The sequence below is a fragment of the Pezoporus occidentalis genome, unplaced genomic scaffold (assembly GCF_034315485.1).
Source record: "Pezoporus occidentalis ecotype Australia unplaced genomic scaffold, CSIRO_AGI_Poc_V1 ctg270, whole genome shotgun sequence".
NCBI lineage: Eukaryota > Metazoa > Chordata > Aves > Psittaciformes > Psittacidae > Pezoporus > Pezoporus occidentalis.
Genome location: NW_026914612.1, coordinates 376,546 through 393,659, shown reverse-complemented (window position 1 = coordinate 393,659; position 17,114 = coordinate 376,546). Strand labels below are relative to the sequence as shown.

At 44.2% G+C, this 17,114-nt stretch overlaps 1 protein-coding gene across 1 annotated transcript in view; it reads right to left on the bottom strand.

Moving 5' to 3' along the window:
- Positions 1-4,640: 4,640 nt before the first annotated feature.
- Positions 4,641-17,114, bottom strand: part of PRKCQ (protein kinase C theta) — a 45,527-nt gene continuing 33,053 nt past the window's right edge. The window contains exons 15-18 of the mRNA XM_062624752.1: positions 13,993-14,131; positions 10,928-11,116; positions 7,981-8,109; positions 4,641-6,514 (exon numbers count right to left, since the gene is read on the bottom strand). Coding sequence (XP_062480736.1) covers positions 6,359-6,514; positions 7,981-8,109; positions 10,928-11,116; positions 13,993-14,131 — 613 coding nt within the window. The 3' untranslated portion in view covers positions 4,641-6,358. The remainder of the gene's footprint in view (positions 6,515-7,980; positions 8,110-10,927; positions 11,117-13,992; positions 14,132-17,114) is intronic.

Genomic DNA, 17,114 nt, shown 5'->3' with positions numbered 1-17,114 from the left:
ACCTTCTACAGTGAGATTATTAGCTTGGTGAAAGAGAGGAGAGCAGCTGATGATGTTCTTCTTGAGTTTAGCACAGCTTGCAACACAGTCCATAAGTCTTACAGACAAAGTGATGAAGTTTAGACTACTCAGGGGGGTGGTGAGATGGACCAACCCCTTGACTGTTCCTGGCTCTGGTTACCAAAGTAGGGTGCCACAACAGAGACCTAAGTCCCATGACACTCACAGCATAGCCATTCAGAACCAGTCTTGGAAGAAGAAAGCCTGATTCACAGCCAGTTGAGGTATTTTTATATTCTCCTTTTTTATACAATGGTGCTACTGTATCTCCCTGAAAGTAAGGCCCTACTGAACCCCAAAGTGATGAACAAGGTGATACACAATAACAGAGGGCAGCATCTGCCTACTTTTCCAGTTATCTGACTTAGAATAGGATTAATCATACTTCCAGACTCTTTCCACTTATAATAGAGGAAATTTAGATAATTAGTTTGGATGCAGCTAGTTAAATTTTCATGAACTTTAAAGATTACAGACTTTCAGGCAACTCTGGCTAGTTGGGCTTGAATTCCATTCCATAAGCCCTGAACAACTTAGAGCAACAGAGGATGACTAATGTTCAGACTCTATATACTTACATATATACTCTAGGCATATGCTCATAGAGGAAGAAAAGTCAAAGCCTAACAAGATAGCTTGCACCAGACCACAGGAGATATGCATAGCAGACCTTGGAAATAAATGTAGGTCTACAAAGACTCACTAGCACCTTAACCACAGGCTTGTCTTTCCCCTAAGACACGCTTCTCTTCAAAGTTGTGTTGAATATTGTTCAGTTTTGCTCCAACTTAACCCCACCAAGAGATCATGTAGGCCTTGTTGGCCTTTTAAGGAAGCCTCAAAAGGTGTTAAGGGTTTTGCAGTCAGCTTCTGCACCATTTCTGTGGAGGTGGACAAAGATTTCTGGCAGAGCTTTGAATTTTTGACTCACCAGATCCCGAGATTCAAAATGAAACTGAAAGTCCTTGTGGAGATTGGAAGCAAATACAGTTCTCCAAAGACCATAAATAGGGAGCTTTGAGCCTCGCTGGTTATCACTGCTTTAGCATGGAGAAGAGGAGATGCTTGTCAATGCAAATGGGAATGCACCATCATCTGGTCCTCCATAATGAGGATGTACCAGGAGGATGGAGAATTTCCTCCGTGGAGTTTCTTTAGCAACTACAGAAAACATGTTGGTGACTAATTTCTGATGTTTCTTCTTAGAAGGATCTTCTTTAACAGGATCAAACCATGAAGACATTGCCAGCCTCTAGGTCAGCCTGTTTCAGTAGCTCAGTGCCAGCAAATGTTCCACAAGCAGCTACCACATGCATATAAACCAAGTGTGCCTGCCATAGGCTCAGCAGATGCAGGCTTGCTCTTGGAAAAGGCCGTTTGTCTCAGGTGTTTTTTAGGACAGGAGTCAATAAGATGGCATTTTTGCAACCCAGTGGCAAAAGCAGAGAACACCCCAGGGTGTCTCAGTGATGTTAGATGGCTGAAAGTGAACACTGCATTCCTATGCAGTAGACAGCTAAATGCAGTTATTTGAACTGGGATCTGAATCCAGATTCAGGACAGAAATACTTGGATTTCTGGGGAAGATGTCGGGGTAGGACGGATGCTCTCTGTTACCCAAGAGGTCAGATTAGAGCCATTCATCTGTTCTAGTCGCAGGCTGTTTGAGATATCCCTCTGATATCTCAAAAATCCTTTGCTTCAGCTACAAAAGCAGCTCCAGGATTGGTGACTTTGAAGGAAAACAGCAGGGTTGTAACTGAAACCATGGAATGAAGAGAAATGTTGTATAAGATTATATCAACCTGTACCCCTCCTTTCTTCCCTACTTTCCTTTTCTGTGCTTGTTTCATATTCTACAACTCAATGTTTTTTTCTTTGTTTCACTTTCCTTTTCTTTTTAATCATTTCATATCCTTGTGTATATAAATATCAAGTTAATATAGAGAATAAAGGACTCCATCATGCCCATTACCAAACAGCAGAATGGACCCCATCATGTCAGGTACAGTCACTGAGCTGTACAGCACTATTGGCTTGCAACCTATGCCAGTTACAGAAGAGCCAGAAATGCATTAATTCCTGTGTTTCACCAGCTCTTCGTGTGCTGTCTTGGCTGCTGTGAGACAGCTAAGATAAAGGGTCTTTGCAAGCAAGGAAAGTAGAAAGGCTTCCTGTAGTGTGCACTGAGACCTCCATTGTCTTCACAACACCACAAAACATGCTTTGGGTCACATATTGATTATGATCTTAACTGATGTAGGCGATGCACTTGATGAGCTGGCATCTCTTGGAGTGAGAGAGCAGTTTAGGTCCCAGCTGTGATCTCTCACTTGGGTTTTAAGTGTATAAGATACAAATGCAATAGTAAAGGGAAGAGTATACCTGTAGTATTCACTGTTTTGAGCTGTATTGGCAGACAGGGACTCCTGGTGATATCTCTCCATTGTAAGATGTGCCTGGTAGCCACTGGGCAAAGTTGCCTTTTCTTTCTGCATGGGCAGCAAAGAGCATGATGGGGCACAGGATGAAGCTTGGTCTTCCTTAAGGGAGAAGCAACCATACCGTTGGTCTGCAAGCTGAGGAGCTGTGAGACCAACCAACCTCCACTGGAAAGCAAGTTGGAGGCCTTTGCAGGAGGACTGGAGTCAGGGCTGTTACTCACTGATGATTCCCACTTATCCTGGCCTGTTCATCAGCTTCATGTTTGGTTTGGTGAACATCAACAGGTAGGAATGTGTGCATCAGTCAGTTGAAGAGCCAAGACTGGGGAAGAAGTTGGATGGTGAGGACTTCCAAATCTTGAGCTGAAGCATAGGGCGTTGGAGGTCAGACTCTGATGTTTGCAGGAGCCAGGCTCCTATTTCAGTGTTGTGATCCCATGGGGCTCCAGAATGAAATTTGGCCTTCAGTGAATCACAGAATGGTTTGGGTTGGAAAGGACCTTAAGATCATCCAGTTCCAAGCCCCTGTTGTGGGCAGGGTCATCTCATACTAGACCATGTCACCAAGGCTCTGTCCAGCCTGGTGTTGAACACTGCTAGGGATGGAGCATTTATTACTTCTCTGGGCACCCTGTGCCAGTGCCTCACCACCTTCACAGTAAAGAACTTCTTCCTTACATCTAACCTGAACTTCCCCACCTTGTCCTATCGCTACTGTCCCTGATGTCCTTGTAGCCTCCTTCAAATACTGGAAGCTGCTCTGAGGTCTTCATGCAGCTGAACAGCCCCAACTTTCTCAGCATGTCTTCGTATGGGAGGTGCTCCAGGCCCTGATCATCCTTGTGGCCTCCTCTGGACTTGTTTCAACAGCTCCATGTCCTTCTTATGTTGAGGATACCAGAACTGCACACAGTGCTGCAAGTGGGATCTCACGAGAGCAGAGTGGAGGGGCAGAATCACCCCTTAAATGAATAAACCAAACCTGGCAAGTCTCACCTACCGTGCCATAAAATGAATGTTTTATGGAGGAGGGGAAAGGAAAAGAAGAAGAAAAGACAAGAAGGGTATGGAGGGGCCAGGTTTATCCAAGGCAAAGAAACATCTCTGCGGGTACCGGGCCTGCTGCTTATTTCCGTGCGGGTGTTTGGTTTTCAGCCCTCACCAGCTCCTATCTCTCGATCTCCGCCACCACAGGAAGACACTTGCTGCTTACCACGTCACTCTTCACCTACCACAGGCACAGCTGGGAGGGTTTTCGTTCTGTGGCACTGGTGAGACACACAGCATGCGCGTTCCCATCTCCCTCTCTCTCACCCTCAATGGGTTTATTGGGGTTTTGCGCTGAAGATGCCTTGCAGAGAGAAGCAGGCACTTCTTGTGGTTTACATCAAAAGCCCTACAGTAAGCCTAACCCCATGTCTGCTCTAGCAACGTCCTCCTTTACAAGTCACTGGTATGTTTGGCTGCTTTATCTGTACAGGGCCACAACTGGGGTGCAGAGAACCCTGCCTCTGGTCAGAGAGGTGTTAAACCCTGTTGCTCTTCAGTTACTTAAGCATAGGAGGTGATTCAGAACCCTCCTTCCTTTGTCTTCCCTCTCGGGGTGTCCCTCCATTGGTGTTAAGCCCAAACCACTGTGCCATTGTAAAGGAAACATCTGTAACAGCCATTTCGAGTGGGATACTGCCTGTCTTCACATGCTTAGAAATGCAATCTCTTGTCTGGATCAGGCCACCCAGACTCCACGTATAGCACGTGGACAGTGTCCTAGCACTTGGCTGATCCAGCCTCATTCAGGTGTCAAAGGAAGATGGTCTGAGTCACCCTCTAACAGTAATGACTTCTGCACATTTGGCTCTGCAACCCCTCTGAGATACCAGACCCCATTTACAGCCATTTCTCCTTCTGGCAGTAAAAAAGAACGTTTTACTCTCATCTTGGCACCTTTGCAAGCGCCAAATGCTTGTTATAGATGCTGATCTATGAAGTAGTTACAGTTGCTCAAATGCTTGCTGATCCTGTGTATTTACAGGTTGAAATTCCCTTGAGGAACATTCCCCAGAAAGCACAGCGCCGTTTCAATGGCTTTTCTGAGCACTTCTGTTCTTTGCTCCTATTTAATCACTTCAAAGCCCATTTTCCAATTGTACACAATGTTTTATTAAACTGTACAAACGGCACTGGCATTTAAAAAACCCACATTAATCATTCTAACTAAACACGGTGACCAGCTGCACAAACTGAGCACAGATGCCCCCTGAGTTTCACACAGCACAAGCAAGGATTTCATGAGAGTCACTGGACTGAAACCTTCTTGTTGATGCTCGGCACTTCTTCTGCTCTTGGTCCTGAAGGACTCAGTGCTTGCGGTCACTGCCTGTGATATCCCAGTGCTGCCTGCAAGGCTGCGTTCATCCTGGTGAGAGATCCAAGGTGATAGCCTGGTCAGAAAGGCACCTCGGAAGGGAATCTGATTTTGGGATCACCTTCTTGATCTTCTCTTCTCCATGGACTGAATGGATTGGTGCAATGGAGCTCCAAATGTATATATGTCAATTAGAGCCTAACAACTTGGGTGATTGCCTAAGTCTAAGCTACTACAGAATCCTCTGTTTGGGCTTTGACAAGCAGCAACTGGGCAGTTCTACATCCCTCCAACCTCAGAAAACAGCACATCTTCATTGAAAAGGATCCCATGGTGAAAGGATCACAGAAAAGACTTTTAAAAACTCCCCTGCATTTCCACAGACTGCAAAGGGATCGAACACAGCAAAACGCCATGAGGTGAAGAGCAAGATCACCCTCACCTGATGTGCTGTCCTGCCCTGTGACTGTTGGGTGCAGCTTGTTGACCCGTGTCCATCATATATGCCAAAGAGCTCAGACGCCATATAGGGCAAAAGACAGTGTACCAGCCTTTGCAAGGACTGATTACTACCTTTCAAGTGAAATACACCAAAACTGGAAGGCCAGTTTTACCACACTTCAACAATTGCTTGAGGAAACCTCTTCCGCCTTTAGGATAAAACTCCAGAAAGCCCAGTCCAGGTTTTGCTATGAGTCTGGTGTGTGCAAGGAGAGTTAAAGCTTTAAAACAGGGGTTCTCGAGGCTTTCTGCTGGACTGCAATTCCACATCCTTCCTGCTTAAGTCCTAAGTGTAAACCACTGGCTTTCTGCATTGATCTTGATACTTGCCATGGGGATGATCTTCCTTTGCGGTTGAGTCTTTAGCTCCAGTGCCTCTGATTGAGATGTACAAATGCTGGACTGGGCAACTGCAAAGTGTCTTTGTCCCAGCAGAGCAAAATCGAACCCTAACACTTGTGAACATTACTTGTGTAGGGAGCAAAATTGCTTCTTAGAACTGTGCATACATGCACAATTCCACACAGGTACAAGTGGAGGTCACTGAAACATCCAGCCCAAAGTCTGCCCAGATACCTTCAGATACCTTCAAGCAAACCACTTGTCCTTCAGAAGAAGGTAGGTTTAGGTGTAAATTGCAGAAACGGGCACTGACATCACCAGAAACTCAAATATAGTTGGTTTTTTTCTTACAAAGAAACCCACTGGCTGTGTATACAAGTAGTGAGGAACAGGTTTTGGCATCTCCTCTTCTTCGGATGCTCTCAACTTCAAGAACAAGAGAGACCAAAAGATACCACAAAGTAACTTCATCAATAATGAAGAGTAGCTGGCATCTGCTATGGACTGGAATAAGCCAGAAGCCTCCAGGCATGGTACAAACTTTCATTGAGGTGTTTTTCTGGAGGGTTCTTGGTAAAAACCACCATGCACAGTCTTCATGTGAGAGAGTGTTTACCATTAAAGAGTTCTTTCAGTAAGGCAGACCTCAGCACAGTATCTTCTCCATTTTAGGGTTCACAAAAGAAAAGTTGCTGAACATATTTTGGTCCATGCTGTTAATGAGTGCTCTGTCAGCACACGACAGTCTCGGTTTTTCATTTAGAAATTCCTTGTCAAAGTTGCTGCAGTCACTTGGAGATTTCTTTAAGAAAAAGAAGACAAAACTCACGTCAAACCAGTAATATCCAGATCTTCATTACAATGGTACTGGCCCTATCAGGCTGCTTCCTACAGGCTCAGCTTAACTAGCTGGGAGCAAGCTCAGCTCAGCCAGGGAACCTGAAATGCATTTCTCTTGGCCTTTTGCGCAATGATTAGTTGCTCCAGCCCATATGAGGCACAGTAAGATACCAAACTGCAGTGAATGTCATAGAACCCCTGACTGGTTTGGTGTGTAAGGGACCTTAAAGCTCCTCCAGCTCCAGTCCCTGCCACAGGCAGGGACCCCTTCCACTAGAGCAGCTTGCTCCAAGCCCCTGTGTCCAACCTGGCCTTGAACACTGCCAGGGATGGGGCAGCCACAGCTTCTCTGGGCAACCTGTCAACCTCTGCCTGAGCTCTTAATATCCAGCAACCACTGCTAATCACTTGCTTATTGCCATCCTATTGAAGTAGTAATGGGAATAAACACTATACAGGAGGTACTGAGATTGAGATCTGTGAATTCTGCCAGGCAGAGATGCTGAAGCTTTGTAACACAGCAGATTAGACCCATCAATTAAATAACTCCTGTGAAAGACTGTAAAATGAAAGCATGATGCACTTGTCAAATTAAATTTTATTATTGTTGTTAATAAGAATTTGATAGCTTATTATGACTGTTATGAACAGTCAGGAGGAGCCTGACTTAGCCGATCACCTCATTATCTGATGTGCTTTTCCTTCTTTACCTTCTGCAGTACAATGAAAGATAATCCTGACAGAATGGGCTGTACTTATGTGTTTAAGTGAAGGTGTTTAAAGTGGCCACCAGACCCCTTCTATGGTAACTGAGAAAATGAGTAATTTATGGTTTCTCAGGTGTGGGCATGCCAGATTTGTGCTTGTAGCCATCACATAATAATAGTCATGATGCTCAGGTCAGGCAGCCCAGCCAATAAACAAACATACAGTGAGTAAGGCTGTAGTAGATCTAAATCGTGTATGGTTTCAGCTTCTTGTGTCTGAAGTACACTACATACTGGCAGCCTGTGAACAATTTAATCTGTATTTGGACATTAAAGTAAGAGTCAACGCTTTCCATTCTGCCTGCCCAAGGTCCTGCATCTACTTTTAGACAGAGAGACTACTCCGTGTGCAGGGCAACTCCACAAGATAACTCTGAAAGTTTGAGGACATTCTGAAAGCCTTCACTTGGTGTCTAAAGCTGTTCCAGTGTAAAGCAGACGTTTAGTCACCTTTAATACGCTGACTCCATGAATCTAAACAGGATTTGAGGTCTCTGACATTAAAGACCCATGTCTGAAGATTTTGACAGTGCCCCCATAGAGATGGCTTATAACATTACTGTGGGTCTTGGTATGTCTGGGGGTATGTTCAATATTTGGGGAGCAAATGATTTAGGATAGAAAGACATAAGATGGGTGGAGTTTGAAGAAGGATCCTTACCACTCTTGGTTTGAAAGGAGGCTCCATCCTTCTTTCTTCTAAAGCTTCCCAGTTTATTTCCCGGAAGAAGGCATGCTGGCGGATGTTCCCTCTTGCTCCCAGTCTCCTCTCAGGTTCTCTCACAAAAAGCTAGAATGTTGAAGAAAGAGAAGTCACTTAGTCTTTTATCAATAACAGTGTATTCATTGAGACAGTCCTACCAGATAGGGTCTCAGACTTGAAACTCAAGCACGGTTGATAAAAGAGTGTGGACTTTTCTACCTTACTGCATTTCTGACTGGGGGAACCAATTTGGGTTCTAAGCTGAACACATCCAAACTGAGAGACCTTTGCAGGAGAAAGAGGACAATTTGCTACAGAAGCAACAACAGACGTGTCTGAGCACGCAAATATGCAGCTACGCAGGTGAAATGTTGCACTTGTAAAGGTTTGTCTGCACAATTTCTTGTTATCAGAAGTATTTTTATGGTTTAAATATAAGCATGATTTTGTGACAAATACTATGTGGGATTGCATTCATCTCCTACAGCCTTGGACACCTGGACTATCAGCATTCGACACCTAATAAACAGTCATCTTTTAGATGCAAATCCTCTGACCCCTTTAAACACTTAAAGAGGAGATAAAAGACACCCTGGAAGTGCTTGCTTCTCTCCACTGACCAGCTCAGATACTGACAAAGTCTTCTTTGTTAAAAGACTCCCAGTTCAGATAGCTGGCTTGTGTTTGTTGCACACTGCAGGCTACAAATCCTGTGGATGACTAGTTCTGATGAAGATGATAAGGGAAAAGCTAGAAGTGGAGCATATCTTCTCACCATCAGCTACATGTAGGCGTGAGCCCACTCTTCAGTTCAGTGCAAACACAGCCGGTTTTGCCATTGATGTTTTTATGGTGATGCAGGAGCCGTTTGGCTCTGGAAGCAGTGAAGTGGTTTTGGGGGAGAGTTTTGGGAGTGCTAAATGCTTGAGTCCTCTTAAAGTGTGTGAGCAGGATGCAATCCTGAAGTACTGGTGTAATGGTGGGTGTGAATAGATTAAAATTCATCTTTATATCTGCAGCTGGCCCATAGAGCACCAGATTCTGTATCCCTCTAAAGTCAGTGGAGAGGAATAATGGCAGCACTTGACAGCAGGGCACCTGAACACAGCCAGTATGTCTTACTGCAGAGGTAAGGGCAAATCTTCAAAAGCACTTTACTATTGGAGTTCATCTCAAAATGCAGTTGGGTTACATACAGTAGAATTGCTTGCTACTCCATTCGGCAAAGAGTGAGCGTACAAGAGATACCACTCAGCAAAGACAAATAGAAATATCTAATGCCAAAAGCGGCAGCAAAATAATCTGATGTATGGACTATTGAGGGCCAGATTGGAAAAGAACCCAAGCATTGGGCTTTTGTTAACACTGTGGGCAAAGCTTAGCCAAAACTGGAGTCTTCTACAGGCAACTGATATACAGCAATGCAGAGTCCATATGTTAAATTCTGTGCTGATAATGGTTGTGGTTTAAGCATTAAGGCATTAAGCAGTGTAGAGTATGTAATTATCCAGAGTCAGTGGCAATGAGAATAGCCCTTAATGGAGTTTTTAATTCTTTTTTTCCTAAGCCAGGAAGTTCATTGATCGCTATAGAGGTGATTACTAACTCTAATCCTGACAGAAGTATGGGTCGGTTGTACAGAAAGATGGCAGTGTAAGTCCCACACACAAACATTCAAAATATCTTCCTGGAAAACTGCTTTTGATTGTTTTCATTATCATTTTATAGTGATACTTAAACACCAGAGCCCTGCTGCGCACTGTACAGATGCTAAAGTAATCTCCTGTTCTCCATTTTTTGGTAGTGGAATGCTCTATGTTGTCCTGTCACTTTGTAAATGCAGAAGTGAAGGTAGGGGCTGTACATCAAATATAACCAAAATCTTGTGAGGAACAAGCTACCTCACATCAGCTGAACCATTATAACACTCTGCACATGCTCTCTTACTGTGCTCCCTCTTGATACAATGCCTTTAGATCATGTCCAGCATCAGTCTAAAGCCCAACTGAGGGGAGGGAACCTGTTGTGACTTCATTGCATTTCTTTTTGGCATCTCTAGAATAACTTGCATGCGAAAGCCAGAAGGCTACAGTGCTAAATGGCAAGGAGCTGAGAAGGAGGAAATGAAAAAATCAGTGTATTAATGGAAGGGAACCTAAAAGAAGCTAGAGGGAAACAGAAGAGGAAGAAAGGACACTATGCATTACTATGTAAGAGATCCAAAGGGCCAAAAATCAGTGTATTAATGGAAGGGAACCTAAAAGAAGAGGAGGATACCCACTAGAGGGAAACAGAAGAGTGCTCTACTCAGAAAGGACACTATGCATTACTATGTAAGAGATCCAAAGGGCCAAAAATCAGATGACATGGTGCTACTAGCTTGAGCAGCTCTGCCACTTCAGGACATGGCTCAGGCTTTGTTTTCTTGCTCTTTAGCTCAGTGTAAAGATGCAAAATATCCTCTACTAAAAATCAAGCTGAACACCAAAGCAATCTACCCTGCATGTCCTCATATTTAAGGCACAAGAACTGCTTCAAAGCCAAAGTTATCGAGGAAGTCACTGTAACCCCTAGTTTGAATCCTGGTAGAATAACTTTCCCAGGATTTAACATGCTTTGTGCCTTAGGCATTTCTCTGCAAAGAAACTGATCTCTGCTGGTACCTGATACCCTGTGATCCTACGTACTGGATGCAAGAAGGCACCATCACAACTCCGGAGAAAGAAGACACAAAGACAGCCTCATGACTTAGGTCAGGTGTGCTTTTTGATCCACAGACAATAAAAGTGATTCTCTCTGGGCCTATCACACTAAAGGTGTTTCTCTGAACAACAGCTGAAGATGCACAGATCAGAGATGACAGCTGTGGCAAAAAGACTTTCATTCCACGTGTGGTAATCCTTACCTTCAGCAAAATGTCCTTTGCATCTTTGTCAAGCCAGCGAGGATAGAATGGGTTATCCATGCGGATAGACTGGAAAAGCTCCTCTTCATCTTGGCCGTGGAAAGGAGACTGGCCAATAAGCATCTCATACAGGAGGACACCAAAGGACCACCAATCAACGGAGGTGTTGTACTTCTGCCCCAGCAATATCTGCCCAAAGAGAGGAGTAACAAAGTCAGATGCAAAAGGCCCGTGAGGAGTATTTCAGCTTCAAAAGGGTGGTCAGACCCTGACCTTCCAACTGACTTTGCACTGAGAGGGATAGCAGAGATGCTTCCCTCTGCCTGAAGCATGAACCAGAGCATCTACTGGTGGTGCGCAGGCTGGGATTCAAGGAACTCCATCCAAATCACAGCCACCACTGGGTGCCTAAACAGTCCTTCACACTGCAGGTAACAGGTTGCAGGTACCTCTTAAGTTACTTGAATGAATCCTTGGCTACCAGGGAGGTCTCAAACCTAAGAAGTGAGACAAGTCATCTTTGGCCTGCTCTCCAAGTTATTCCAAGGATTCAAATCAGGTTTGTGAAAGCCAAGAAGACAAATGGTCAGGCATTAGCATTTTGGGACTGACTTAACTCGCACTGTATTTTAAGGTCACAAAGGTGGCAGTGGAAGGGTACTGTAGGGCTATCAGTCAGTAAAATGGTGTGAAGCTGCCCCAGGAAAAACAATGAGAAAGCAGGTGTTGATCTGCCATCTTCAGACTGGTTGAGCAGAGGATGGGAATTTGTCCTCAAGCCTATCCATTGGTTTGTTCCTTTTTGTTCAGCTATAAAGTGAGGGCTACATCCAGTGTGTGGGGACCAGGGGGAAGTCAGCTGGAGTGATGACCTTCCCTAAATTGCCTGTGTATTGACCCAAAGTCCTCTCATGAGTGTGGCTTTAGCCAAGGTGCTGAGACTGCAACAGATTACAGTGCTTGCAGCTGCATTGAAACACTGACAGCAAGTCCAGTGCTCCTGCCTCTCGTGGGAGAGATGATCCATAAACTCTATCCGTGCTTTCCATTTAGAAGTAAAATGTTTCATATGCACCCATTGAATCTCTAAAATAAATGATGGTGCAGAAACAAAACTCTGAGCTGGTTTAGTCTTTCTCTTTTCTATGAAGTAAAATCACAGATAATGGGTTATGACTTCTCTCTTTTTTTCTTCTTTAGGATCAGAAAATAGCTTTTTTATTCTTAAATGAAAGCATACTACAGTGGAATAAAAGACAATCGCAACTTGATTGCAGAGCATGTTTATGTCTGCTCTTAGGCAATACTAATCCAATTGATTTGAAGAGTTTGTCAGCAGTGATGTAACCTAGATCAGAATCGAACCTGTGGTGCACAGTAAAAGATCAATGAATTATAGTGGAGAGGGGAAAAAACAAAAGCTTTAAAAGCTATTTGGAAAGTACCAATATCCATCATGGAAACACTAACATCAGGAAATGAGATTTTGAAAGGCAAATAAATGGATTTCAGAGTGATGTCAGACATGATGCATGGATGACTCGTACGTTCTTCTCTGAGGTGAAAAATGTTTTCTTTGGCCCCAATTTGCCACCTAATTAGTCAAAGCCTCTCCATAATAAGATCTATCATTGTGTGAAGTCACCAGGTTAAGGAAGCTTTCTCCTTTCTGAAGGGATCTAGTCCAAAAGATCTAAATTTACTAGGAGAAAAAAAAAAAGAGAGGAAAAAAAAAAAGAACAAATTTCTGTCTGTGAAGATATGGAATGAAATAAGGAGAAGCAAGGACCTTGCTATGGGCAAGCTGAAGTCTGTGTCTGTGACCACCCAATTTTATTGCATGGCTACATAGAGCTCAAGTTCAGCTTTGCTCCACCAGGTATCAGTAGATAGCAACTGCAGAAGAGGAACTGTTGGTATGGTTTTCCATGGAGCCTGGAGACTGCCCCCATGCAAACTCCAGCCTTCCGGAGACAGGGGAACAGAGCGGGACCTTTACACAAGCTACAAGCTCTGCCTTCCCCTTCTATAGCTCAAGCACAGCTTGGCCTTGATACAGCTCCATCATGTTTAGCGTTAGAGCCTCCTTCACCAGGAGACAACTTGTGCTCCAGGGATGGATTCCTGCGGTGACATGAGGTGCTCTGGCATTGTGCACACACAAAGCAGAGAAGCAGGTAATCCAAACCCCAGTCAAGAAGTCAGTTCCCACTTGTCCTCCAGAGAGCAATGCCTCTCCTAACTGCTGGCATTTAAGAGAGTGAAAATCAGGATACATGGCCACCCTCCTGTTCACGTCTCCAAACATCTCCATCCCTTTTACCAGCAGCTATTAGTTGTTTTTTGTCTAGGCAGACCTTCAAGCCTGTGCTCAGTTTTAAGGTTATACCACAGAGCATATAGTGTCTTATTCAGCTCTGGGAGGATGCTCTCTATACAGGCTGTGTTTGCAGCCAGCTGAGAACCCGTCTGAGTAAGAAAGAAGTCCAAGCTTACGGGTGCTATCCGACTAAGCATCAGAGCATATCCCGGGGGAAGGTGAACCCCAATCTCTGCTTTATTATGGACGCAGCCTCTCTTTATCTATAAGGTGGTCAATCAATGAGAAGGGAGAATCAGTCCAGATGGACATTCTATCCCACCTTTCTCTATTTTCTCTCTTAGGTTATGATGAACATCATGCTTTAAAAGTCCCCACAGCTTCCTACCAGCTATAAAGGAGCCTTTATAGCCATTGAAGCCTCCTATTGTTAGCTTGCGAGGGAACATGCTTCCCATTCCTGTCCCTGAATTTCAGGACCTACCTCTTGAAGCTTCTTCTGCCATGGCCCAAACTGAATTTCCATGAAGCGTTTTGTTTCTTGCTTAGGTTTCAAGCACCACTTGCTTTCCAGGCTCATTTGCACAAAAAATGAATAAGCCACACAAATATGCAATGCCAGACAGCAACACAGACTCTGAGTCAAACTGAAATCCAGTTTCCAGCCTGGAACTGCTCAAAAGCAGGTCAGATATGTTCTCTGTCCCACAGCATCTTGCTGACCTCCCTTGGACCCCACACCTACCTCAGGAGCGATATAGTCAGGAGTCCCACAGAAAGTGCTTGTCTTTGCATCTCCAAACATGTTCTCCTTGCACATCCCAAAATCAGCGATTTTGATGTGCCCCTCATTGTCCAAAAGGACGTTGTCTAGCTTCAAGTCTCTGTGGAGGAAGAGAAGGAAATCCCTCCTTTAAAGTGTTATGAAGCCACACAAGTTATTTGAGCAGGTTACACATTAACTTGCTATGTGCCTCTATGTAGTGCCTATAGGGTGAAATCACAAGGGAAGGCTGAGGGTTGAATGAGGAGCTGCTTTCTTGGACTTCAACATCCCTCTTTCTCATTCCTCCCATCCCAGCACTGATTCATTTACTGGAGATGTTACCAAGACATCTCTTACAAGCTGCCTCCTTCAAGGATGCAGAATCGTGAAGCCAGTGTGTTTCTTCTGCCCTAACATAGCCTGGAAAGAGTGAGCAAGAATGGAACAGCTAATGCTCACTTTCTCCTTCCCTGGAAGTCTCACTACTCTCTCTGAAGCTGCCACTAGATCTCAGTGCAGGCTGTACAAATGTTAGAGTAAGTAGGGATACACAAGCCCTGCATGGCTTGCAGAAGGTCAGAATAATCCCAGATATCAGCAAAATACCCCGCAGCTTTTCAGCTCTGTGCTGCACTATCTGAGACCTGGGGGTTTACAAAGCCCTTCAAACGTAGCTGCCCATCCGTTGGCAGAGGTTTCAGGCTCTGAGCTACTGTGGGAAACAAAGAGGTCAGAGAGAGGGAAAAAAAAGAAATGCACAGAGAAGGAAATAAAAGCAAGTGAGCTGATGAATCATAGCCATTGACAGAGAACAAAGAGGGCCTCACGTGGGAGCAACGTGAAAGGAGAGAAAAGCATGTAAAGAAAGAAGGCAGAAAGAAAGGAAGGCTGGCGTGGCTTCTATGATAAATGTTTTATATCTTATCTACAAGTTTAGCTTTTCATTGAAATAATGACTCAGGGAGATGTTTGGATCAGTGATGCTGCATTTCAACCTGGGATCTAGGTAGCATTTGGGTCACCTGGTCTTAGAGCACCCACGTTCCTGCGCTGCCTATGCCATGCTGTCAATCACTGCTCCTTCTCAGGGCTCCCAAAGCACCCAGACACAACATTGGCTTGTGCCTACAGCTGAGGATACAACTGGTCTTTTCCAGCCTCTGCTGATTCACAGCCCGCACACATTTTCCACATCTCAGGCAAGAGTCCTAACCACAAGGCTGGTATACAGCTGCCTCCTGATGATAACTCTTTTACAATGTGTTTTTGTTTTCCAGAATGGCTTTGACTCCCTTAAGTAAGGTAATTCCTAAGGCATGATGCTCCCGAGATGATTGCCTACAACTGCAGGAAAGATGGTAGTTCTTGCCTCCCTCTGTGCAAAGCTCCTTCAGCCAGATCCCAGTCAGGGTGGGAGACCTCATATTGTCTACACACTAAATTCTTGTCACGGGCCAATTGTTCGCTGCTGCTAGAATACGGCTCCAGAAAAACGGGGAGTCATCAATCAAAAAGAAATATAAAGACAAATGAGACATTTGCCTTCCATGTTGCAGACACTCGTGTTGTCACAATTTCCAGCTGGAATGACTTATTTTAGTTACACCATTGAGATCAATCTCTGGCTGCCAGCGCTGCTTTTATTCAGCTGGAAGATCGAAGCAAAACAGAAAACCCATCACCTACAGTTTGCTTTCATTATTTTGATGAGTCTCAAACTCATTGGCTCCAGGGATTGGAGTTGCTGCCAAAAAAAGCCTCAGCTCATTCATTAACATTTAAGCCAACATTTCAAACGTAGGTGCATGAGACGGAACAGCTGGATTCATTATTCTTACTACATCACAAGTGATGTAGTAGCAAAAATGATTTCTATTCCTAAGTGCTTAGTTAGCTCTGACTGAGATACTCATGACTGTGTGTTCAACTGACCCTGTTATTGTCTTCAATGACAAAGGACTGGTTAAATGTTTTCTCTCAAACCTCGATACCTAAAACAATGCTGCACCGACTCCTGAGAACGAGGTATTTCTTTCCTATCATTATGCTACCCTATGTCTGGAGATTCCAATTTACCCACATTTCTTGAAGATCCAGACTCTAAACATCTCTCTCATGAGGAAATGGGCCACAAACCCTAACACACCACTGGTGTAGCAATTCTGAGTAAAAATGTGAAGGATAAAAAATTCAGCATTAACAATGCTGACACAAAGTCACAATGTCACAGAATCATAAACTGGTTTGGGTTGGAAGGGGACCTTAAGATCATCCAGTTCCAACCACCTGCCATGGGCAGGGATGCCTCACCCTAGACCATGCAGACCAAGGCTTTGTCCAACCTGGTCTTGAACACTTCCAGGGATGGAGCATTCATTACTTCTTTGGGCAACCCATTCCAGTGCCTCAGTAAAGAACTTCCTTCTATCTAACCCAAACTTCCCCTGTTTCAGTTTGAACCCATCACCTCTTGCCCTATCACTACAGTCCCTGATGAAGAGTCTCTCTCCAGCACCCTTGTAGGCCCCGTTCAGATAGATGACTGTCTATTTTATGGCAGGGAAGGGTTTTATGGACTGGGGTGAGTCCTCCTCCAGTTACAGATCAGCTATTGTCCTCAGTGAACGCTTGGCTAAATATGCAGTAATGTACTAGTTTGTCTCTGATAATGCAGATCTGTGTAACCAACTTTTCTGAGAAGTCTGAGTAGAAATGACAGACATGGCAAAGTGATCTTGGCACGTCAGTCATCCAGAAGAATAATTGGAGCTGGAAACTTGCTTGAATCACAACTATCATCTTAGCTTAATACCACTGGTATTGATTGCATGTTTACGCAACCACCATCATTGGTCAATAAAGACTATAAATGGCTCCCACATGAGTACTAATAATGAATAATAAGGTGAGTTATGTAAATTGAAGCTTGGATTTTAATGGGAGCGTGGACTGTAAACAAGCCATTCACTTTCAGTGTTTGTTCTAATGTTCAAGCTACATGACAAACATTGAAACAAGCTCATTTTGGTTTCAGCAAACATTACTGTTCTAGTAAGCTTTCTCAATTGTTTGTGACAGGCTATTTGCTTCCTGCTTTTCAG